At 34.1% G+C, this 25,853-nt stretch overlaps 1 protein-coding gene across 1 annotated transcript in view; it reads right to left on the bottom strand.

Annotated features, from left to right (window-relative positions):
- LOC114335546 (G protein-coupled receptor kinase 1) overlaps positions 1-25,853 on the bottom strand; it is a 972,615-nt gene that overhangs the window by 396,365 nt on the left and 550,397 nt on the right. Inside the window, exon 3 of the mRNA XM_050659707.1 lies at positions 11,852-11,925. Within this exon, the coding sequence (XP_050515664.1) occupies positions 11,852-11,925 (74 nt within the window). The remainder of the gene's footprint in view (positions 1-11,851; positions 11,926-25,853) is intronic.

The raw sequence follows: 25,853 nt of genomic DNA, 5'->3' as shown, positions 1-25,853 counted from the left end.
GTTTTGACAACTGCACACTGAAAAAAATATTGTACATAGTACCAGTGAACGTCAATCATTGACTTTTTTACATTGATTCAATGAAAATTTCGTTAATACTATAAACACGTAGTCATTAAGTAATGACCATATTCATTATTACAATGCAATTCTATTCATTAAAAAATAATGAATATAATCATTAATCCAATGAATCGTTTTATCTATCCAATGACTTTTTTCATAATACTAATAATTTGTTCATTGTATATATGAAACTATACATCAGGATTATGCGGTTAAATTAATGAATATAAAACGTTGCACTAATGTACAGTGTTCTTTAAATTACGAACTCGTTTATTGAATCAATGTTTTCGTAACATTAAATCAATGTTTTCGACTTTGATTAATAACTCGATACATTGTTTTGATGTAACGCAATCATTGTATTAATGTAATATACCTGAATCAATGATCAATACATTGTAGCAATAATCTTGTACATAAACCGATACATTTCTTAAAACTCTATAAGTGTTTTTATTGGTGTAAAATAATCACGTGACAACAATTGCAGCTTCCTAGCAGACAGTCACCCTGCACACTCTGAGGAGCGGTGTTTGGCACTAGTGATTTGGTTGATTTTTCTAAGGTATGTATTTACATATATTTTTAGCTATTTATAAATTATTTTGTTGGATTTCTATAAAAACAAGCTGTACTTCTGTTTGCACTTTTGCAGATTGATATGGACTTTGGAGTGGCATTTGGAAATGGAAATGGACTTATTGATGGATGGGACAGCAATTTCGAAAGAATTATCTCCTTTCTTCAGTGTGAAAGTCATATCAAGCATAAAACAAATAAATTTTTATTTGAAAAGATTACCCACGAAGACATTACGGAATGTAAGTACCTATTTCATTATTCAATCCTGCACATCTAGTCTTATTAATTTTTGTTTTCTGTAAATTTTTTCAAAAGCTAATTCGACACATAGGTAAAAGAAAAAAGGAACCATTTGAAAATATTTCTATATCACTGAACCAAAAAAGTACGTAAATATAATGAAAAAAACATTGATTCAAAAACATGGAACATTAATTTTCGTTCAAAGATCAGTATCATTGGTCCAATGTAAGTAGATACATTAACTAGTGCTCAAAAACATTATTTTTTATGAATTAGTACGTTCATTCAATGTACTTTCTAGTTAAGAATCAATGTATCGGTACATTGAATCAATGTATCGGTACGTTGAATCAATGGATCAGTACATTGAATCAATGTATCGGTACATTAATTCTTAACTAGAAAGTACATTGAATGAACGTACTAATTCATAGAAGTTAATGTTTTTGAGCATTAGTTAATGTATCTACTTACATTGGAAAAACAATACTGATCTTTGGACGAAAATTAATGTTCCATGTTTTTGAATCAATGTTTTTTTCATTATATTTACGTACTTTTTTGGTTCAGTGCATCTTCATCTTCTTATTTGTCTGCCAAATCGTAAAGTGATGCACATTGAAATATGCTTTTTGAATCGAGGAGTAATCTACAAAAGAGAAGGCGAACAGTTGTTTAACGTTTCTCACTACGCTCAAGCGTGCTGGCGCGAAGTCGCGGCAAAGCGAGTCGAAGGTAGGGATATTCAACACGTTGTATCACTGATAATTTTACTTCGATTATTTTGAAATTTTCAGAGAGTATTCTTGAAAGTATGCACTTTTATTTGAAATAATAAAAAAAATTAAATATTTCAAACCATACCCCCCCCCTCCTTAAAATACAGGAACAAAAACAAAGGACTGACTGCCAAAAATTATGTAAAACTACTACATTGGGAGGAACCATCTTGTGGACAGCAAGAATAATGAAGGTTATGGAACTATAGGTATAATGTAAACTAGTGGATTCTTCCTCCTTTCTGGTCTGGTCAGTCCTTTGTTTTTGTTCCTGTATTTTAAGCTGATGATGGCCCGTGATGAGCCGAAACGCGTCCTTGTATCACCTTTTAATTTAAAAATTTTGTGGTACTTCTTCGAGTTTTTTGTACTTCGTTACCTCGAGACCACATTTAAGAAATATGGATACTTCTTTTCATGTATCGTCTTCAAAAGATTCCCTCGACGTGAATTATTTAAAATTCCCCCATCTTAATGTTCGTCTCAGCACCCGTATGGCTTATAATTTTTGAAAGCCGCGGAGGTAGTAACCAAAGAGATTTCCATCTGTTGTCAATCTGGTGGTATGGAGAACTATATTTATTGTCGGTTTCTGTGCTACTAGATTGAGAACTTAGTTTGTTTAATTTTTTTACAGTTTCTGCGCAGTTTGCGTACCGATATTACTAATCTATGCAATCTTAAGATCCGATTGGTCTTTTTTTTTTCGATAATTTGCCCAGACTATAATGTTAAAGTCAAGCAAAGACTACTAATTTAATTCAACGTATTTGCCGTTGACAGGAAAGTAACATTATCTGTGTTGAATCTGCTGTTTGCGTTTCCTGACGTTATTTAGCCAGCAACAAAGATTAATGCAAAGAAATTGCTGGCAGTTGTTCAAAACGTAGGAAACGACCATTGGGAAAATGCAAGCCCGGCGTTGATTCTGATTTTGTCGTTTTCCTAGGTCAGCGCAGTCCTAGTTACAACGTTGAATTATAAACAGGAACAAGGGAAACATTACAAGTCATAAGGATGTAACAAACTATACAAATAAATCACAGCTAAGTCTGGAATCGCTGCATTTACGAAAATTTTAGTTTTTAGTTTATAAAATATGTAAAAGTTCTACAATAAGATATTTTCTAACAATAAACTAGCACAATACAAATGTTTACATTAGTATTAGTCTAAGAGCTGGGAGCGGATTTTGTGCGTGATAAGTAATATGGAAAAACTATACGGGGATATGTTGAATTAGTTGTGTACATGACTTTCACCAACGGCCGGAAACCAGAGTTGGGGCCGAGGGTAGTTTTAAGGGGTCAAAGTCGCGGATTTTATTATTTTTTTTATGACGCTCATGATCGAGATAGTGCACCAAAATTTGGGAATAAGTAGGTCATGACGTAACTAAGTAAAATCTCTAGGGGCTCAACGCTGCGTGGCCGACAAAGGGGTGGGGGTAGGGGTGAATATAAAAAATATAAGGGGTTTTTTGCGACGTTCGTGATTGAGATAGTGCACCAAAATTAGGGTATAAGTAGACCATGACATAAATAATTAAAATCCCCAGAGCCGGAAACCAGAATCGGGAAGGAAGGTAGTTATAAGGGGTCAAAATTCCGTTTTTTAATATTTTTTTTGTGACGCTCATGATCGAGATACCGGGCCAAAATTTGGGAATAAGTAGGTCATGACGTAACTAAGTAAAATCTCCAGGAGTGTAACGCTGCGTGGCCGACAAAGGGGTGGGGCAGGGGTGAATATAAAAAAATGTAAGGGATTTTTTGCGACGTTCGTGATGGAGATGCACCAAAATTTGGGAATTAGTAGACCATGACATAACTAAGTAATATCCCCAGAGGAAACCAAAGTTGCGGACGATGGTTGTTATAAGGGGTAAAAGTCGCGGTTTTTATTATTTTTTTTTGTGGCGCTCATAATAGAGATAGTGCACCAAAATTTGGGAGTAAGTAGATTATGACGTAACTAAGTAAAATCTTCAGGGGCGGAACGCTGCTTGGGGTACAAAGGGGTGGTAGGCAGGGGTGAGTATAAAAATATATGGGGTTTTTTTTGCCGTTCGTGATCGAGATAGTGCACCAAAATTTGGGAATAAGTAGATCATGACATTACTAAGTAAAATCTCCAGGGGCGGAACACTGCGTGAGAGACAAATGTTGTGCCGGGTCACAAAAAAAATAATACACACTGCGAATTTAACCCTTTAAAGCTACCCTCATCCCCAACTATGGTTTCCGGCTCTGGGGATTTTACCTAGCAAAGTCATGGTCTACTTATTCCCAAATTTTGGTGCACTATCTCAATCTAGCACGTCGCAAAAAACCCCTTATATTTTTTATATTCACACCTACCCCCACCCCTTTATCGACCACGCAGCGTTTCACCCCTGGAGATTGTACTTAGTTACCTCATGACCTACTTATTCCCAAATTTTGGTGCACTATCTTGATCATGGGAGTCACAAAAAAAATAATAAAAACGGAGATTTTGACCCCTTATATCTACCCTCATACCCAACTCTGGTTTCCGGCTCTGAGCATTTTACTTAGTTATGTCATGGTCTACTTATTTCCAAATTTTGGTGTACTCCCTCAATCACGAACGTCGCAAAAAAACCCTTATATTTTTTCAATTCACCCCTGCCCCACCCCTTTGTCGGCCACGCAGCGTGCCACCCCTGGAGATTTTACTTAGTTACGTCATGACCTACTTATTCCCAAATTTTGGTGCACTCTCTCGATCATGAGCGTCACAAAAAAAAATAATAAAAACGGCGACTTTGACCCCTTACAACTACCCTCATCCCCAACTCTGGTTTCCGGTTCTGGGGATTTTACTTAATAATGTCATGATCTGCTTATTCCCAAATTTTGGTCCACTATCTCACTCACGAACGTCGCAAAAAACCCTTTATATTTTTTATATTCACCCCTACCCCCACCCCTTTGTCGGCCACGCAGCGTTCCGCCCCTAGAGGTTTTACTTAGTTACGTCATGACCTACTTATTCCCAAATTTTGGTTCACTATCTCGATCATGAGCGTCATAAAAAAAATAATAAAATCCGCGACTTTGACCCCTTATAACTACCCTCGGCCCCAACTCTGGTTTCCGGCCGTTGGTGAAAGTCATGTACACAACTAATTCAACATATCCCCGTATAGTTTTTACATATTACTTATCACGCACAAAATCCGCTTCTATCTCTCCAACTATATAGTCGGTTCGCTAAACTCAGACACAACTAGCTAGTAATTTTAGTCGGTATTTTTTTTGTTTTGGCTAATTTTGCCAAAATTGGCAATTTCAGCGGTTTGTTTGTCTATAGCAATTTAGATTTCAAAGCCATGACCAGTGGTCGGTTGTATTCTATATTTCTATAAACCCTTTTACACAATGGAGGTGGTCGTTAGTATCAAAGTTTTTCCTAAAACCTGCCTCTTTCATGAAAAACTTGTAGAGGTGGTCTAACAGACTTATGGATCGGTAATTCTCGAGGTCTGGTGGATCGCCTTTTTTGTGTAATAAAATGGGAAATACACTGTGCCATCTCGAAGGTATATCACTTTGGTGCAGACATAAATTGAACAGTTCCTTTATATTCTCTAAAACTATCTATCCGCCAATCTTTGCGGCTTTTTTAACTATATTATCTTCTCCCTGAGCTTTATTTATTTCCATTTTCTTCAGTGTGTTCCTTATTTCGTATCTTGATATATCAGACGTCAATTCCAGTGATGTAAACTTTAGTTACTTTTGAATATTTGAACCGATTCGTTACTTTAACTTTGAATACCCGGTACTTTATACTTGTTACTTTCGGTACTTTTCGTTTCCAGGTAGAGTCTATACCAAACAAATATTTCAAACAAAATGAAATATTAGATTCTTTTTCAGGTTTCTGGACCATCGTTCTGCCAATTTCGTTTCATTTATTTTAAAAAGTAGTAGTAATAAAGTAATAAATCGTATAATATCAAAGAAACCGTAAACCGATAACCTTCGGCAGGCCTCTTTTTCGGTAGTGTTTACGAAGTGTTAAAGTACCGACTATCGACACCAACAACACGCCAATCTACAAAGTATTTATTCGGTTTGATGTTACCGACATCTGGGTATTTCGCTAGTTTACTTGTACCGAAAGTACCGAAAATAATGAGTATTTCTAACAACGAGGAATCGGTACTTTGGGTATTAAACAAATACCCGTTACTTTGTAACGGGTAGGGGGCGCGCTGCAACTCATCAGCGACTCTAATACCTTATGGGTCCAGTCTACGAGAAGTGCACGGTAAATTGAAGGTGTAATTACAAAAAAAAAATATGTATGTCTTTATACTCACTTTCTACTGCTCAAAAAATTACGGGATCTGGATTTCAATGCATATTTTTTTTTATAATTCTAGTATCAAAGTTGCGTGTGAAATTAGGCGTGTTGATGACAGTTGACCAGTTGCAGTCGATCCGAAAATAACGAGTATTTCCAACAACGAGGAATCGGTACTTTGGGTATTGAACGAATACCCGTTACTTTATAACGGGTAGGTACTTTTTTACATCACTACAATTTCGATTAATGTTTGACTAATCTATTTGTATCCTTAATTGACTAATTAATGATAAAGGGCGCTGAATATTTATTGCCGAACAATACTAAATGCGTGTTTCCCTTGCCCATTACCTCACCTTTTTCAAATGTCGATGAAAACATTTTTATCGTTTTGTATACTAAACGAACGCCGAAAAAATACATTAACCTATTTGTGCATAATTAATCTTGGCCAGTTTGTAATTTATATAAAAGTTTTTTCCGTCCACTTTGTAGATACAGGCAACATCAATATATTTACATTTGCACAGGTATTAGGCCTGGATCCAGCGTACCAAAAAAGTTTATTAATACCAAGCTGAAAATTTGTTAACAGCTTAACGGTGTCTAGTCAGACAAACTTTGATGTAGGGGAACACTGGAACAGGGGAAGTTTTAATTGTGGAGCAGGTTATAGGTTTCTAATGTCAGACTAAGAAAACGTCGCATGTATTTTGTCGGACAGAACTTCCAATTTACTTGTTACCCTTTCATGAAACTCTCATGCAAAAATCAGACGGCTATTTACCACCAATATAATTCCTGTTATTTGAGATGTTCTACGTGTCGGACATAACAAATTGCCCAACATATTTGTCGGACAAATATTTTGTTATATATTATATAAAGTTTGCTATTGAATAAACTTAAAAACAACCTGCTAGTTTTCACAATCATAAACTTGTCAGGATGAAACGTTTCACAATTAAAATCACGTTCCACAATAATTAAAACTTCCCCTGTTCGAGTGTTCCCGTACATCAAAGTTTGTCCGACTAGACACCGTTAAGCTGTTAACAAATTTTCAGCTTGGTATTAATAAACTTTTTTTGGTACGCGGGATCCATGCCTATATAGGTATACGCTACGCTATCGACCTCGTTAATCTACATGCCATTATCGCTATTAAAAGGATCAATATGTTTTTCGTGGTGTGGGCATAATGTAAAAAGGCGACAACATCAAATTATTGCTAATTCCGTAATCTTGACAGCTTGATAAACACTATTCGTTATGCCAGCAGAGAGCTAGGTAGTAGGTTATCGGCACAAATAAATTAGGTTTGTCTGGTAAGGGTTATTAAACAGATGAATTATAAACGTATTATATTACAATTAAGATAAATAATATAACCTCTATATTATTAATATGGAGATGGAGAGATACTATGAACTTAGAATGATAAGTAAAAAAACAACCGAAAACATAATAGCGAAGTGATTTCTATACAGAATTATACAGAAGTCAAAAAAATGTCTCCAAACTGATAGAGAACGTATATAATAACGCAACGACCGTAAGACTAAACAAATATAATCATCATCTATCTATCCACTGCTGAATATAGGTCACCCTCAGTATTTTCCATGAATTTCTGTTTTGTGCTATTTGCATTTTTGTCGATCCGTTTTATGTCGGATGACCTCTACTTCGATATGCTTCTTGTCTTGGTCTAAAGTGTATTATTCGCTATTCAAATGACGTCTTAAAAAATGTAATTTTTGAAATCTTCGTAGTTTTATAGAATTACCACCACTTTAAGACGGTATTACTCAAGTTTGAACAGATCTATTACAGCTTTATAAGTGCTTTTTTAAAGCTTAGGATGTAGTCTTTAAAATGCACTAAATTATTTTACTTTAGAAATGAAAGAGACTATTTCTTTTTGAGAAAATTAAGAAAGATAACAAAAATGTAATACAAAAACCGAAAATTACCAGCTAAAAAAATGTTTATATAAAGTGATCCAAACTTCTTTTCTGCAAAACTAACCTAAAATACATTTAATAATAAACTTCAAAAATAATAAATGTTGAGCAAAAAAAAATTTTTTAGCTCTTATACAGTATGTCTGCGTAACTTGGAACCTATTGATAACTTTTTTATTATCAGTTTTACGAAAAAAGTTATTCCTTAGAAAATACTCTACATCGTATATAATCTAAGATGCAATCATCAAATATCAAATTTAATGAATTTTATACGAGGTATATAAAAAAATATGAATTTCACTCAAGAGTAAAGTATCGTCAAATTTCACAATATCGAAAATTGTTATTAAGAAAAGTTGTTTGGAATTAAAAAATTTGTTTTACATATACAATAATATAATTTTTACATACCTCGTATAAAATTAGAAAAGTTTAATATCTGATGGTTGTATCTTAGATTTTACACCAGGTAGAGCATTTTATGAAGAATAACTTTGTTTCGTAAAAGTGATAATACAATAGTTATCATAATTGTAATAAAAATGATAAGTATATGTAATTTGAGAAAAAATTGAAAAAAAAAATTCGATTAGAATAATGTAATTGTATATTTAAACATAGTTTTTAATTTCAAACAACTTCTCATAATAGCATTTTTTGATATTCTGAAATATAAAGGTACTTTACACTTTAACGAAATTCATATTTTTGACATAACTCGTATAAAATTGATAAAATTTGATATCTGATGGTTGAGTTTTAGATTTTTGACTATCCAGAGCATTTTATGAAGAATAACTTTTTTTCGTAAAATTGATAATAAAAAAGTTTTCCATGTGGTTCCTAGCTGCTCAGACATACTGTATAAGAGCTTCTGTATAAGAATTTTCAAATTACAATGCCATATTCGGATTCAGTATAATCAAAAACAAAATAGAAACATATTTGATCAAAGTAAAATGATGAATTTAACGATATTTTTAAAATTATTAATACAAAACAATTGTTATTGTTTAAACAATTAATAAACAATTAGCGGCCAAATCTGCGAGTAGAACTTTTTACTTTAACATGTATATAAACTAACAAAAAAAGTTTTAGAAAAATATAAGCTTGTTTGAATTTTTCCGAAACAATGCATGTTTTCGTTCTAATTGCCACCCAAGTGAGTCCTATACATTTGACAATGCCACCATGATTAATTTTTCGTCTTTGTATCCACCATCCCCTTCCCTTTCCAACGAGCCCCCTTATGTCACGAGCCGACGAGCCTGCATCACAAAAACGTCAAAAGACGATCAGAATGGACTATGGACCTTAGATTTTGGTGGAGGCGCCCATGTTATTTCTTATCGGCGCATCCGCCAATCTTATCGGCGCATCCGCCAAATCGTAGTTTTTATGCTGGGGTCACAGTAACGTCTAATGCCGTTAATTAACGCGTTATTTGACATTAAAAAGAGGTGTAGCCACGACTTAGCGCGCTAATTTGTTATTGCCATTATTAATGCCGTTAAACGTTAGGCGATAGATCGGGTGGCGGTTTCTTTCGACACTTCAAAGGAGTAACTCCGTTACTTATCGCGTTGTTGTGGCTACATTTGCACTGTTTCAACAAGTTCTAGCTTGCAGCGCAACAGAGTAATTTGTTTTGTGAAATAGGTACATATTATTCTACGAAAATGGAGTGGAGTAATGAGAAAATAATTGAATTTTTAACAGTGTTTGAAAGAGAACCTTGTTTATGGGATCCCCGACAAAAATCACATAAATATCGTGGTGTTCATGGTGACGCTTGGCGTCGAATTGTGCAATAATTATCTTTTCCAGCGACGGTAGAAGATTTGAAAAAGAAAAAAGACACACACTCATAAAATATAAAACAGCGTAGCAGCTTCGACTTCCATCTTGAATTTATTGGATTAAAAAACGCGTTTTCTGCTGACTACGCGCTAAAATAAGTGTGGCCAGTCACTTTAACGTTTATTCCATCATTTTTGGTGTGTTAATTAATACGATAATGGACGTTAGACGTTAACGTTACTCTGGCCCCAGCATTAGTGTTTATGCTCGTTCGAATTTAATGCGTGTGCCATTGGCATACGACCGCACGCGTATAACAAAACAAACATAAACACGATCACACTGGCTTTTTCTTTGCACTCACGGTTTTATGCAGTTTTTGCCAGTTGCGTATTTTAAGTGTATTATTTTGCAAATATTTTTTATTTACTTTTTTTATCGTGTAAAGTATGTAATTTTTACTTTATATTTATACATCAACTTCTACATTCAACAATTTTCATTTATTTTATCTGATTTTTTCAATTCTTTTGCACAATGGAAAGTTCACTATTGAACATTCTACAACTCATTCAACATGTTCAGTTCTGCGTTCTAGTTCCGACTAGAAGTACTAGCACTATATCGTATCTTCGTTGCTCTATGAAATACAAACGGGCGAGAAGGTATCGCTCCAGATAAAATAATTATAAACTTAATATTTATAATGACGAGAGGTACTCGAGATAGTGCAAATCAGAACACACTTGATGCGCGAGAGGGTCTCGTTCGAGATGCTTTAGGGCCAATCCAGACGGGCCACTCTGCAGCGCTACTCTGTGGATCCACAAAGCAGCTTCCGATGATTGGCCGTGGGTTCTTATGTGAAGTGGACGTTGCACCCCAGACGAGCGACTGTGGCCAGCCTCACTGCTAGTGGCGTCCACTAGTGACAAAACCCATTCAAACGGACCACTTTTGTAGCTGCCACAAAAATATTGACGAGAGTTTACTCGGTGAGCACGTAAAATGAATTTTGATTCCGAAATATTTTTAATTGAATTCCAAAACAGACCGGCTATATGTATAGTTACAGGGCATTGAAAGAAAAAGCGTGGGACGAGATCTTTGAATTATTTGTTCCTGATTTTAAAGAAGGTAGCCCTATCAAAAAGAATAAATCCGGTAAGCAATATTTTCTCTATTTATATTTACATTTTATTATACATTCTGACAAGAAAGAAGACTTTCCTCGTCTGAATCCATCATTGAACTAAACAAAACAAATAGTCACAATCTTGTTTGTTTATTTATGTTAAATAGTGGGGTCCCATTATCTGCCAAAAAAAGGTTTTATTGTTTGTTGTAGGAAACAAAACGATAAGATATCAGTTAAAAGAAGGTTGCACGTTACCATGTTTGCATATATTTAATGTGATCATCTCCTTAAAAACAGGACCTCGTTCACTCAGTTGTAATGGAAATCTTACTATTTGTGTGTGTTTTTTGTGTTGAAAATTGTATCAAACTATTTTACGGCTGTAGGATACCAGATGTACTGGTTAGTTTTTTATGTGCCTCTTTCTGTGATATAGCTGCTTTTGTCTGGTTCTTCTTAATTCCATTTATGGAGTTTATTGGTATTTTTTCAAAAGGGTAGAAATTTTATAAAATATTTAAAACTATGGACATTACAAACACTGACTTTGACGAACACACTTTTTTAAAAGATTAATAACCGGCAAGTTTTTAATCATTTGAACAAGCTTACTTTTTTTCTCGCTCATTACATTAAACGCCGCACCCTTCCAAACGATCCACTTCGCAGCGTGGTCGCTGGCGCTAGAAAATCGCCTGTTTCAGCAACTCTGTGGATCCACAGAGTAGCGCTTCAGAGTGGCCCGTTTGGTTTGGCTCTAACTGGTTTGGGCACAAGTCACCAGAAATGCCGCATAAGTTTTTATTGCGGAAAAGAGTTGGCATTTCAATTTTACAACATATTTTAATTGGAATTATTGTTACTCTGGATGGTTTGTTATGTATATACAGTATATTTCGGCAAATGCATTTTGCGAAAAACTAACTTACCTCTTCATAAAATCGTAATTGGGGAACAGGTTCTTCCGACACATTTTCACAAAAATCCTTGAAGAGTAAATAACCTGTAACAAAAAATAGTAAATAAATAAACAGTATAAAGAATATTACTAATTACTACTAAGTCCATTAAAAACTGCACCTCAACAAGTTAAAAAATAATGTAACAAATTTTGAGATACATATATCGACTTTTCAGTACGCGATTACTTATATACAGTGATGAGCGCGCTAATAACTGGCAAAATAACGCAAAAGATGGAAAACATATTAAGTTGTGAGATAAAAAGAAATGTAAAAAAATAATGAAAAAAGAAATGTAACTAGTAGAGTTGGGAAATTTAGCGATAAAAACCTATAAATTTACATTCTATTTATTGTTTCCCACCTTTAGACGTATCCGACGAGTTTAACAACTACCACTGTGACAGTGACAATTTTAGTTGACATACTCCTTTAATACGTCTAAAGGTGGGAAACAATAAATAGAATGTAAATTTATAGGTTTTTATCACTAAATTTTCCATCTCTACTGGTTTCATTTCTTTTTATCTCACAACTTAATGTTTTCCATCTTTTGCGTTATTTTGCCGGTTATTAGCACGCTCATCATTGTATATTATATGTACTATTTCTGCAACTATAATGTGTAACTTCCTATTACACCCTTTAAATCGGAAGTGATACACAGCCGAAAGTATATACTGGTCTTATATATCGCTTGTGTTGTTTTGGCGACTTGGGTTGCAACTTTAAAATCGGAAGTCCTAGTCAAATTTCTCCCCTTTAAACCATTCTTGGGTTATAACCTTTCGTTTAATATCTCATTTGTCATTCTTTCTGGTCAAATGTCTCACCTTTAGTTCCATCCTTAGGTTATAAGCTTTCATTCGATACCTCATTTGTCATTCTATCTAGTATAGTAACAAAGGAGTTGTGCTTACAAAGGTCTCTGTACAGACAGAGATGGATAATTCAAGGTTTTCACATTTTTTCAAAATGGGTGAAAACAATAATTAAGAAACGTAATTAGTCTCATTTTACACATAAAAATATAACTTCAGTATACAAATTTTAAAAGAGATTGGACTTGGCATTGTCTATGAGTGTCAAAAATAAGGTTGAATTGAAGATTTTCCAAAGAAATAGATTCAGCAAATTTTTCGGCTTTCATGTTTCTCAATGCATATTTCATTCCTGATGTTTTTAAAATGGATAAATTATTTTCAATGTTTATTTTTTGGAATTTTTTATGGTTTAAAGTTTAAGGTATTACAAAAAAATATATTCGGTCAAATGACTGGACTATTTTATCCGTTTAATTAACAAAAATTTCTGAACCACACAACGCATGTCCTTCACCAAATTAACGGTATCACATTTTATGAAGGGAATTTTTCACCGAAAATGTCGGTATTATTACCTTGGGGGAAATTAATCCCCTGTAAAGTAGGCAACTGATGACTCATGAATAATTTTCAGTGCGTTTCGTCCGTAAAAAGTAATTAGAGACACATTTCAATTGTATTTTCCATTTGAATATTTTCAAGTGATGGCAGCAAGTTCATTTACAACACACATAAACAAGCAAAAAGATAAAACCAGCATATTCGAATATATTTCTTATACTCACAACTATGTTAGTTTGTTATACAGAATGTTTAGTTTTAAATTAGATAATACGCCCTAACAATTCTAACCTGGAAACCATACCAACACAAAACATCCAGAGGGAGACCTCCTATGAGATGGACAGATGATCTGAAACGAACTGCTGTAACGGTTCACGTTACGAAATTAGCTGTTTAATTATTTTTATAATTATTTTCCCTTAATCTCATTTAAATTCTCTAATTTCTCGTAAAGGACTACTTATGTGACGTCACACGTCTGCGTCTACGGAACATACTTGTCGTATCGTTCAGTGACATTTAATTCATGTTCTGTTGTCGTTTGAGGTGCTCCTCTTTGAAGGAGCGAGGAAGGATGAACACTTGACTTGTGGCTGTAAGTGAGGTTGGTACGTTGGTACCATGAAATGGCGGATGATTTCCATCTAGAGTCTGAATTATTTAACATCTTAAGTTTAATTAAAGTAAACAGTTACCACCAAGGGTTGTCTGGAGTTAGGGAGACATGTGTGTGACACAACTCCTCTTGGAGCCTGAATAGGAATCATTCGGTGAGATTTATTTTTTATAATAATTTTTTGTTAGCCTTATAACTATATGCTAGCTTGTATAATATTTGAAATAGTAGTTTCATTGGTAAATTTTCTGAGTCAACCCATTAAGTGACATATATAGATTATTTCGATTATTTAATATCCATTCAAGGAAAATTATATATTAATAGATTTTGGTTAGACATAACCAAACATATGCAATTCTCAACTAATATTGGAAATAATTATCATTTCTCTGTAGGTTTTAAATTTATTGAACATTCAATATTTTTATAAATTCAATATATTTTTACAAATATTATATTCTCTCAGATAAATCATATTCAAATTTCGCATTCAATGTCATTATTTGTTCATATCTTCACACCCAAAATAGTTCAAGGTTACCTGAGATTAGTTTTTGTTCCATTTTTAATGGTCGTTTTTTCTATATTATTGCTTCTAAAAAGTTTTCCTCAATTATTCTCTTTACTTTTGCTCACCGGTTTATATGAGAAATCAAACGAAGTATATGTTTTTAGCCATTTGGAAGAATGGCTAAGAATGGAACTATTATGTGAAGTCGTACCCACTTTGACCACCTAGGGAAGCCACTTTGACCTATTACAGCCACAGCTAAGTCACTATAGGGAATATGTCTATTTGGGAACAAGCTATGGGACGTTCCAGTCCCATTTTCAGTCTTCGGTACACCTGTACCTACTGGAAACATTGTTCAGCACCTCCTCTGGTGCTAATTTTATGGATAGCAGTATCGAACCTTATCCGGAAATCGTTCGATGAATGAAACGAGTCGTATCCATCCTTGAGTGTCAAGTTGTTCTCTTGCATCTCTTGCTAGCCACTCTATTCAGTTTGCCTCTGTCTCTTCCCACTTCTACTTCTATCCCTTTTAATTCTCCTTTCCTCAACTTCATCATCATCTCATCATTATCCCCCCATACAAGTACTACTTCAGTATTCCTTAGTATTTTTATTACCTCACCCTCTTTTCATTTTGTTCCAATAGTACACATCAAGTTCATCTTCTTTTCCTACTTCTGTTGGAGTATAATAGAATAGAATAGAATAGAATAGAATAGAATAATTTTTATTTGCATAAAATTTTTACATATTTGAGCAAATAACGTCAAGTTAAAGTAAAAGTAAAAAGAAAAGAGATTGTATAAATCTAAAGTACATAGAACAATTATTATCATAGTTAAAATTAAAATTAAAAATTAGACAGTACATGTTACAAAAACAAAAACAACTAATACTCCAGGTATTCCACCACAGTATATGGTTCTACAATGACCAGATATTTAAATAACTCTCTTTTAGATATCCCTCTCTTTACTTTCACTCCAACAGAAGTTCTTCTTTATGTGTTACACTACCGGAAAAAATTGGCTACAAGTACTAAAGTAGCGTACAACAAAAACAATAGAAAGGAAGACTTGAAGAGGCTTATGTTCAAATGTGGACGTGAATGGCTAGACGAAGAAGAAGAAGAAGAAAAATACGCCCTAGTATCAGACAGATACCTATTTCAGAAAAATAGTATTGTATACAAAATTGCTCTCTTCTTAATTTCTAGGAGGTATTAAAATTACTTTTTATTTTCAATCTGAAAAACCCTATTATCTTAAACTAAACAAATATATTTACTATCATTTCCTTCTAGGAAACCATATAAAAGTCATTGTCTATTGTTAAATCAACATCGGTTGGTTATTTTAAATACTACATTAACTTTTCTAAACACTTAGTCCGTTCTTTTGAATTTATAAAATGTTCGTAGAAACTCTACCACTATAAAATTTCACTCTTCTGCGAAACAATTATTACTGCTAAATCATTTTATTTACAAAATTTGAACATTTATACAGGGTCTTTAAAATTTATGTTCTCGTGGCCTTTGACATGAAATTGATCTACAATAGTATATATTATGAGAAAAAAGACTTTGTGTTAGACATTTTTTATGTGTTTAGTTGCGACCTATAAATACCAATGTTGTCATTTTGGGTTCACGTTTTTTTCTCAAAACACAGAATTGTATATTTTTTTTTTCACAAAATAAAATGACAACAAATTCCCCAATAACATCTTTTTTAAGGATATTTATATCTTATTCAAGACGTTATTCGAGAAGGTCAGCGAAAACTTTGAGAAGAATATTGAAAAATAATTTCTCCCCAGAGAGAAACACCTAGAGAAATGTAATTAAGAAATACGACACAGAAATATAAGATTGGAGCGCTTTTTAAAAAGTTACTTGTTTACTGTTTTTCGACTAATCTTTCTATAACTAATCGCATTTTATACTTTTCAAAGAAGATTAAACTTTTCTTTGAATTTTCAACTTAATTTATCTATAATTTTTTTTTATTTACAAACTCGCATGAGCCTATATGGCTATTAGTGAAAAAAGAAAAATATTAACATCCATAGAATATAACGTCTATATCAGGGGTGTCCAACTTTCAATGCCTCAAGGGCCAAAACTAAAACCTTTGATGTTGTCGCGGGCCATATAATAATTTTGTTACAAGTAATAACAAAATAAAGTGAGGTATAAAAATAATTAAAACAAAAAAGAGTATTATTTCTTTTATTGCTCAACAACTACATTTTTTTATAAACGGAAAATTTATTGATAACACTTTTCAATAATCAAGACAAACATTGCAAAAGCAACGAAAAAGATGTATCCAATTAGTGTGAGGACTGTGGTCGATCGGCTTCATCCACCAATGAAGAAATGTCCACCTCCAGTTCAGTTGTAGACAGTCTCATAAGATGACGTAAGGAAGAATCGGTAACGTTGCTTCTGTTTTTGTTTTTTTATGTATTTCATGGAGGAAAAGGCACTTCCACATGTATATGTGCTTCCGAACATTGACGTCATTTTCAGTAAAAAATCTCGCAGGTTTGGGAATTTCTCCTTTGACAGTAATTTGAAAAATTCAGGTCCCTTTTCTTGTCTGGTGATTAGGAACATGTCTGCTTGAAGATCACATAACTCAAGCTGTAAGTTGGGTGGTTGATCATCAATGGTTGCTCCAAGAGGGTTATTATAAAGTAGTACACTCCTTTTAAAACTTTCAATTTCTTCAAATCTTGTATTGAATTCATCAATAACTTGTTTAATTTGTGAAATGCAGGATGAAAACTCAATATTTTCCTTACCGTTGAATTCTTCTGCTATTTGCAGACAGCTAGGGAAGTGTGTCAGGTTGTTCTTTTCCAAAGCACGTTTAAAGACGGTCAGCTTATTCCGGAATCCGTTTATCATTCCGATCAAATCTGAAACCTTCTGGATTCTTCCTTGAAGACTCAAGTTTAACATGTTAAGATGATTAGTCAGATCTGTTATAAAAGCTAACTGTCTTAAGAATTCTGGATCCTTAAACTTCTCTTCCAGTTCAGTTGTGTCAGATGAAACGTATTTGTTGAGGAATGCAGGGATTTCCTTTCTTATGGCAAAAAATCGTTCCATGCACTTTCCTGCACTCAGCCACCTTACATGGTTGTACATTAGCAAGTCTCCATACTCAGCCTCTGTTTCCACTAAAAACTGCTTAAGTTGCCTGTGTAAAAGAGATCGATTTCCACCTCTAATCATATTTATAATCTTAATCACGGTTTGGAAAACTTGATCTTCCTTGACTGATTTTCCACATAAAGCTCCCTGATGTATAATACAATTAATTGTTGGGCAAGTGACACCATTCTCTCGAAGCAGACCCACTAATCCAATTTTTTTACCTGTCATTGATGGGGCCCCGTCTGTTGCTATGGCTGAACATTTATCAAAGCCTCCAATTCTGTCAACTGTTTTCTTCACAGCCTCATAGATGTCTTTTCCTTTTGTTGTTCCATAAAGAGGACAAATATCAAATAACTCCTCTTTACTGGTAAAATCATCAAAAGTAGTACGCACAAATATTAACAGCTGACTAACATCGGTTTGATCAGTGCTTTAATCCAAACAAAGTGAGAAATATGAACTTTTCTTAACCAGGCTAAGCATAGCTTTTTCTACTTGCTCACCCATAGCAACAATCCTTCTTTGTATGGTTTGATATGAAAGTGGCCAAAGCTTTGGCCATTTCAACAGCACATTTTTTTATCAAATTGCCATCAGTGAAAGGTTTTTTTGCCTTTGCCAGCTCAAGCGACACGGCATAAGATGCATGCAAAGAATGCGTTTGAGAGTGTAATATTTTACTGAACATACCAGTTTGCTGTTTAAGCTTTTTCTTCAAATCTGCAACTAGGGCACGCCGACTTTCATTTGTGTACGTAGCATACTTATTTTCATGCACTGTTGTGTAATGTCTTCTCACATTATATTTTTTAGGCACTGAAACGACATTCATGCACACTAAGCACTGCAACTTTCCATTATTGTTAGCAATCAAGTAATCACTCTCCCAACTTTCTTTGTAAATTCTGTTCTCACTATCAATTTTCCGTTTTACTGGTTTTACACTCATTATTGTATAAGAGGAATCAAGACAAAGAATTAATCAAGTTCACTGTTCACTAGCAACGTAATAGATTCGCCGACTAGCCTACGTGTGAGTAGCACACTGGCACGATGGCGGCTGGCGACGGATGGTAAGCAGTGGGAGGTGTGGCCTGCGTGAACTGTGATGCGCAGTAATCAGTGCAGTTCTCATAGTGGTGGAGGACGATTGTGTTCGTTACAGGTCCGCGAAGCGGCACGCGGTACAGTACTTGTGATGTAAAAACACTGCTAAACCATAAAATATAAATTAAAAAATCTTTTTTCACAGTGGCAGCATTTAAAGAAAATATATGCTTTTCGAAAATCTTACGTGGACCACAACAAATAGCCTCGCGGGCCGGATGCGGCCCGCGGGCCATCAGTTGGACAACCCTGGTCTATATATAGTACAACAATAAAATCTTGTATAAATATAATAATCATTTCGTTGTAAATCGAAACAAGAGCCGTCTTATTTTAGTGCTAGACAGGCGGGTAGTAAGATGCAACCTAATAGATCTGTGGCGACACGCTTCAATTACTATTTTACTATTTTTTTAATTGCTAATTTTAAATATTAACTTTCCTTTTTAAACGAAATAATATGGGTCATTTAAAATTCGCATGTGTTTCGCTACTAATATACAAATCCAGAATGTATAAAATTAATGGTTTTTTCATGGGAAACACAAATTCCATAATAGATTACGGTACTCGATTAACCACCCTTTATGTCGCCAACCTTTATGTCACCCTCTTTATGTCAACTTCTTAAAAACCACATAAATGATTTCAGTTTTTAAAACGTCAGATTAGATAAATTGTCGCCTGTCTGGCCATATGCTAGTACTACATTAATGACATTAGTGTTTGTGGTCTAGTTCAGTCGATACACAGGCTCCAGCCGGTTCACACAACCCAGCAGGCGTCGGTCGGTCATAAACCCTCGCTGGACAAAAGAATAACCTTACGAGATATAAACAAAGCACGCCTTTTTTACCAAAAATAAATAAATATATTATTGACAGTTGTTTGCGTTTTATTAATATTATTTTATTTATGTGTTCCGTGAACACGACGGAACAGATCTCTCTCAGCCTTCTTAGCTAAGGAGATTAGTTGGCTTGCAAATGTTATAAGCCACGAAGGGTGCAACCAGAAGATTAGTTCTAATAAAGTTTTATTTTTAATATTGTTAATATTAAAAGTAAAACTTTCGTTCGTCGCTTGTATAAATAGTTACTTGCTTTTAGTTTTAGTGCATTTATAGGTTCATTGTTGTTTAGTATTTTAATAAACATACTTTATTAAATAAACGATTCCATTCGAGAAGATAAGCGGAAAGTTTAAGAAGAATATTGAAAAATATTTTTTTTCTTTACAGAGAGGGGTCCAAGGAGATCTGGAATCTGGAAATACCTGGGTATGAAAATCACGAATGATGGAACAGTGGACAGAGCCATTAAAGAACGAAATACTCAGGGCAGGAAAGCAATTACGCTCATAAACTCAGTACTCCGAGACAAGCAGATAAACAACCAAAACAAGAAAAAGATCTATAACGCCGTAGTGAAAAGCATTATAACATACAGCTGCGAAGTACGGCCTATGAAGGAAAAATCAAAACGAATGTTAAAGGTCACCAAAATGGATTTCTGGAGAAGAGCTGCAGGAAGATCAGGAAGAAAACATGTCACCAATGAACGGAGACGAGAAATAATGAAGGTCACACATACAATAAATGACGAAATCAACGAAATACAACTACGATGGTTTGGTCACGTACAAAGAATGCATGAAGACAGAATCCCAAAACAAGTACAAAACTGGAGACCGCAAGGTAGAAGAAGAAGAGGTAGACCGAGGAAAAGTTGGCAGGCAGGAATAAACAAAGCCATGGATGAAAGAGGTCTGCAAGTAGATCAATGTGCGGACAGAGAGGAATGGCGAACGGGTATCGGAAGACGGAGAACGTTGTAAACCGATAATATATATATATCTGGAATCTTCAAAAGACATCTTAGTCCAGGATGCCGCCTGATTGACCGTAGTGCGGGATTCATTCTTCGTAGCCCCGACGATAGTTCCAGAGGTATGTACTTTAAAACGCCCTCTTGTCGCTGATGCTACGCCGAACGCCGAAGACCAGCATCGCTTCCGAAGCACTACCTTCATTCATCCACAGATTATCAGCACCGATGTACTTCACACAACGAAAAAGGTACGTAATATTAATAAAAATGTTAATTCAGACAACAAAAGTAATACTTAAAATTTGTCCAATTCTTGGTTTTATTGGAACAACAAAGCGATGTTCATCAATTCATTATTTTCGTTAGTTGATCCAATGTATTACGTTTATTAAGTGGATGAAAATCCATTTATTAATATATAATACTTTCATTATGTATGCCATAATATCACTTTATTGATATTACGAACACTATTCACTGAGCCAACGAACACTATTCATTGAAACAACAACGTCGTTAAATGACCGACGAAGACTATTCGTTGTGTCAATAACAGTGTTATTTCTCCTAACGTATACTGCTTCATGCATCCAATAAATTTCGTTTATTCCTACAATTATTTCTCTTTATTCTTACAATTAATTCCGTTCATTCCCACAATAAATATGGTTATTCTTACAAGCAATTCTATTCATTCCTACAATCAGTTTCGTTCATTCCTACTATGAACGTATTTTATATTAATAATTACTGAATGCATTAGCTCAATGTATGATATTAATTATTGATTAATAATAATTTTGCAATTTGCAAATCCCCATTTTTTGTCCTAAACCTAATGGACTTTACACTGTGTGATTTCTCATATGATTTCACTTATACAGTGCGCTGAAATAAGTGTTACTCCCTCGTTATTAACTTATTTATTTATAGCACATAAGCAAAACGCTCGGACAGGTCGATTTTTAAAATAATCAAAGTATATTATAACATCATGCGAAAACGCAAGAATAAGACCAAGACCGATTTTGGGCAACACTAGTATTAGGCACGGCGCCGCACATTGTAGTTCCACACTTTGCCTGTTCCTTTTCCTCTTCAGAATGATGGCTTCGGTTTTCTCTGCTGCAAGTTTCAGTCCGTGCTGTGTCATCCATTTTTTCACGACGCCGCTTACGTTCCGTTCCCGGTATTTTAGATCTGGCTCGTCCCGCGCCACTACCAGCACAGCCAGATCATCCGCGAACGCGAAGGGAGCTGTTACCCTCTCCATATCGTAGTTACATAATCCCGTCATATGCCAGGTTCATAGCGTCGGACCCAAAACAGATCCCTGTGAAACACCTGCCGTCACATCGACAATCGTCTCCCCACCACAATTCTTCTCTCAGACAGATATTTCGCTACCACGTTTATTAGGTATTCAGGACATTCTCTCTCCTCCATTTCTTTCATTACCTCGTTCTACTACCAGGAAAAATGTAAATAAGAAATACGACACAGAAATATAAGATTGAAACGCCTTTTAAAAAGTTACTTGTTTACTGTTTTTCGACTAATCTTTCTATAACTAATCGCATTTTATACTTTTCAAAGAAGATAAAACTTATCTTTTGAATTTTCAGCTTAATTTATACACAAAAACTTTTATTTCTATACTATTTATCCGCTTTATCTCCCATCGGTGCTTGTTTGTTATTCTAGTGTAATGGTGCTCTACTTTCAGATACTCGTATTTTATCGTATTTTATTGTTAAAGTCGTACAACGGGCGAAAATCCTTTCCCGGTGGTTGATAGCGCACGTAAAAGAAGGAAGTCAGTGTAGTGCACGTGAAACCCATTCTAATATCGGAGTAACTATCTTTAAGTTAAGAGGATGATATAGTACTGCTACTAGCGTTTCTGCCATATTTTATAAAGTGGCGGAGCTGTGGATTACCGAACAACTTTTTAAGGACTATCAACGGCCCGTATAGATAAACGTATTTGCTTTAAAGCTTTGCCTTGGAAGACATTGTAATCTATTAAAAAGAATCCTTATAGAGTGAACGAAAAATGGAATAAAATGTAATATTCCCTAGTTATTTAGGCGGAGAGTTTTGACGATTTTTTAGCAATGAATAAATAATCAGATGAATGGAAAATATACAGAAGGAGAAGGTTAGGCAAGAAGAAAATAAATTAATAAGTAAGATATTAAAGTGGCAACCTACAAATAAAAGACCTAGAGGGAGGCTAAGTGCAGATGGATGATCATGTCACAGAAGGCATCAACAGAATGAAGATACCAAACCTTCTTCGTCCTCTTCATAAGCAATTCTCCTTGTTCATTCTATCTTTTGCGCGACTTTTGATACTTCTTCTACGGATTGGTGATTTATCTCTTGCTATTTTGACCACACGGTCTTCCCTCTTCTGCTTATGTGGTTATTCCATTATTTCTTCTATAAGTTTCTAAACTAGAATCATTTGAGCTGTGGGTGTACAGAAGAATTCTGAAAATATCGTGGACAGAACACGTCACAAACAAAGAGGTTCTGAGAAAGATGAATAAAGAAATGGAAATCTAAAATATCATAAAAACAAGAAACTAAAACCCAACTATAGCCTTAGGTTTTCTTAACATTTTGTCTTTCGATTCATTCGCTTATGTTGGATAATAAAAAAGTTAGGTACTTTAACAACTGGCCATGTTCGTCATCAGTACAGGGTGTTTTCAAAATAAGAGCGACAAACTTTAAGGGGTAATTTTACATGAGAAAATAATGACAATTTGCTTTATAATCATATGTCCGCAAATGCTTCGCTTCCGAGATACGGGATGTTCAATTTTTTTACAAACTGACGATTTATTTATTGCTTTAAAACCAGTTAAGAGATGCAAATGAAATTTGGTGGGTTTTAAAACGTAGATATTGCACATTTTAAAAAAATACAATTAAAAATTGTATATTCACGATTGGCGTACGTACAGAGTACAGGTAATATTATCGGTCATAATACCCGTTTGCGCGCCAATGGTAAATATTAAATTCTTAATTGTATGTCAAAAAAAGAATGTGTGTGTACTTTGTACGCACGTAAGAAGTTATACTTCTATTATAATATAATTTCAACGAAATAAATATACCTACTCAACAGTTACAATACAAAAAATTAACAATAATTACCAAAAATGAACCAAAACTTAACAATGCCAAATATTAAAAAAAAAAGAAAAAAGTATGAATCGTCCGGGATTTGAACCTGCAATCTCGCGATTTTTTGATCTCTGGTCCAATGCTCTACCAACAAAACAAGGTCATCAAGCCGCATGCTACTTACCTTTCAGATATACATAATTATACATCACGGTGACAAGTGAAATATAAAAATAGATGTTTTATTATTTTACGCCCAAGGAAGACAAATCCAAAGAAACAAAATTATAATAAAAAACCTTTTAAACAACCTTTTTCAAATTGCGCAAGTTGTATTATTAATATTAATGTTAATAAATGAAATATAAATATTTTGACGTTTCACAATTTGACAATTCACTTTTAACTGCAGTGCCTTAAAAATTTTAAAGCACTAGTGCCTTAAAGTAGCATTTTTAACGCTCCTATGAAGTCCTAAAAATTGCATTTTTAACACGTTTGTAGAAAAATATATTTAAAAACACTAATATATTCTTTCCACGCCTTTTCTGGACTGATACATACATAAATTAAAACATGTTGAAGTATAACTTCAAAAATATAATATGAAAACTATTAAAAAAGGCAGTATAACTATTAACTAACCTTTGTTGTATCTCTTCCCACAAATTTTAAAACGCAACAACCATACATAACCAAACCGTCAACCGTCCAAACCACAGCTGCGCTACAGCTGCCATATTGGATAATTTTTGACATGTCATTTGAACATCCAATCAGAACAAAGTTATAATGCGCATGCGCCGGGATCGTAGGTTTTAACATATAAAAATTCACCCTCATATCGCGCGTCAAGAAGTATAACTTCAAAAATGTGCAATAACTACGTCTTAAAACCCACCAAATCTGATTTGCATATCTCAACTGGTTTTAAAGCAATAAATAAATCGTCACTTTGTAAAAAAAAATTTAACATCCCGTATCTCGGAAACGAAGCGTTTGCGGACATATGATTATAAAGCAAATTGCCATTACTTTCTTATGTAAAATTACCCCTTAAAGTTTGTCGCACTTATTTAGAAACACCCTGTACTGATGACGAACATGGCCAGTTGTTAAAGTACCTAACTTTTTTATTATCCAACATAAGCGAATGAATCGAAAGACAAAATGTTAAGAAAACCTGAGGCTATAGTTGGGTTTTAATTTCAGTATTTTATAAATGCTAGAATAATCCAGAGGGTGATGCGAACTTTGAGAAAAAAACACAGTTTGATTCGTACACCCGGTATACAATGACAGTTTGACTGTCTAGCAACAATATTATTACAGCGATATTGTCAATGAATAATAAGGCTATAACGTGGTAAAAAATCACTTAAATCGGACAACAGGTTTAGAAAATTAGAAATATCAAAAATGACCAAATTTTTAGTGGATCGATTTTTTTGCACCGCAGTGTATATTCGTTTAACTTTAGAATAGCACTCTAGTAATTTTATCTGATAAAATCATCTGGATTATGTGACCTCCCAAAAAAAACATTTTATACGAAAGAAATAATTATAGTAGTCCAGGAACCGAAGCTTTTCACCCCGCAATTTTTACAGAGATTTGCTTGAAAATTTGAGAATAAGTAGTGGATGGTCCAAGGATCAAAATCTATATGATGCCGAAAGGCGCTTTTATTATGGGGGTGGTTGCCACCCCATCTCGGGTGTGGAAATTTTTTATTATATTTTGACAGCAAAAGTTGATAAAAAATATTCATTCTAAGCAAAAAATGTTGTATACATTTTTTTGATAAAACTAATAGTTTTCGATTTATTCGCTATCGAAAATGTTAGTTTTATATGGAAAAAATCAATGTCCTTCTATAGTACACTCATTTACTATTCACTCAATTTTTGTCGTAGAAAAATTTTTTTACACCAAGTTCTTAAGAATTAAATAAACTACAATTTCATATTTAAACATTTTTTCTTATCGTTGATGCTAATCTTTCTATTCTGAAGAAAATGGCATTTTTACAAAACTACAAAAATTCTTTATTCGCTGTTAACTTCAGTTTTTTTAAAAACTAATCATTTTAAGCCAGTCAAACTTCTAGAATCTATTAATAATACACAAATAAAGAAGAATGAATAAGGCCAATGACTAAAAACACCGCTAACTTACATTATTATGCTTCCAATG

This window comes from Diabrotica virgifera, chromosome 8 (genome assembly GCF_917563875.1).
Source record: "Diabrotica virgifera virgifera chromosome 8, PGI_DIABVI_V3a".
Taxonomy (NCBI): Eukaryota; Metazoa; Arthropoda; class Insecta; order Coleoptera; family Chrysomelidae; genus Diabrotica; species Diabrotica virgifera.
Note: the sequence above shows the minus strand (reverse complement) of the source record. Positions and strands in the feature narration are given on the sequence as shown.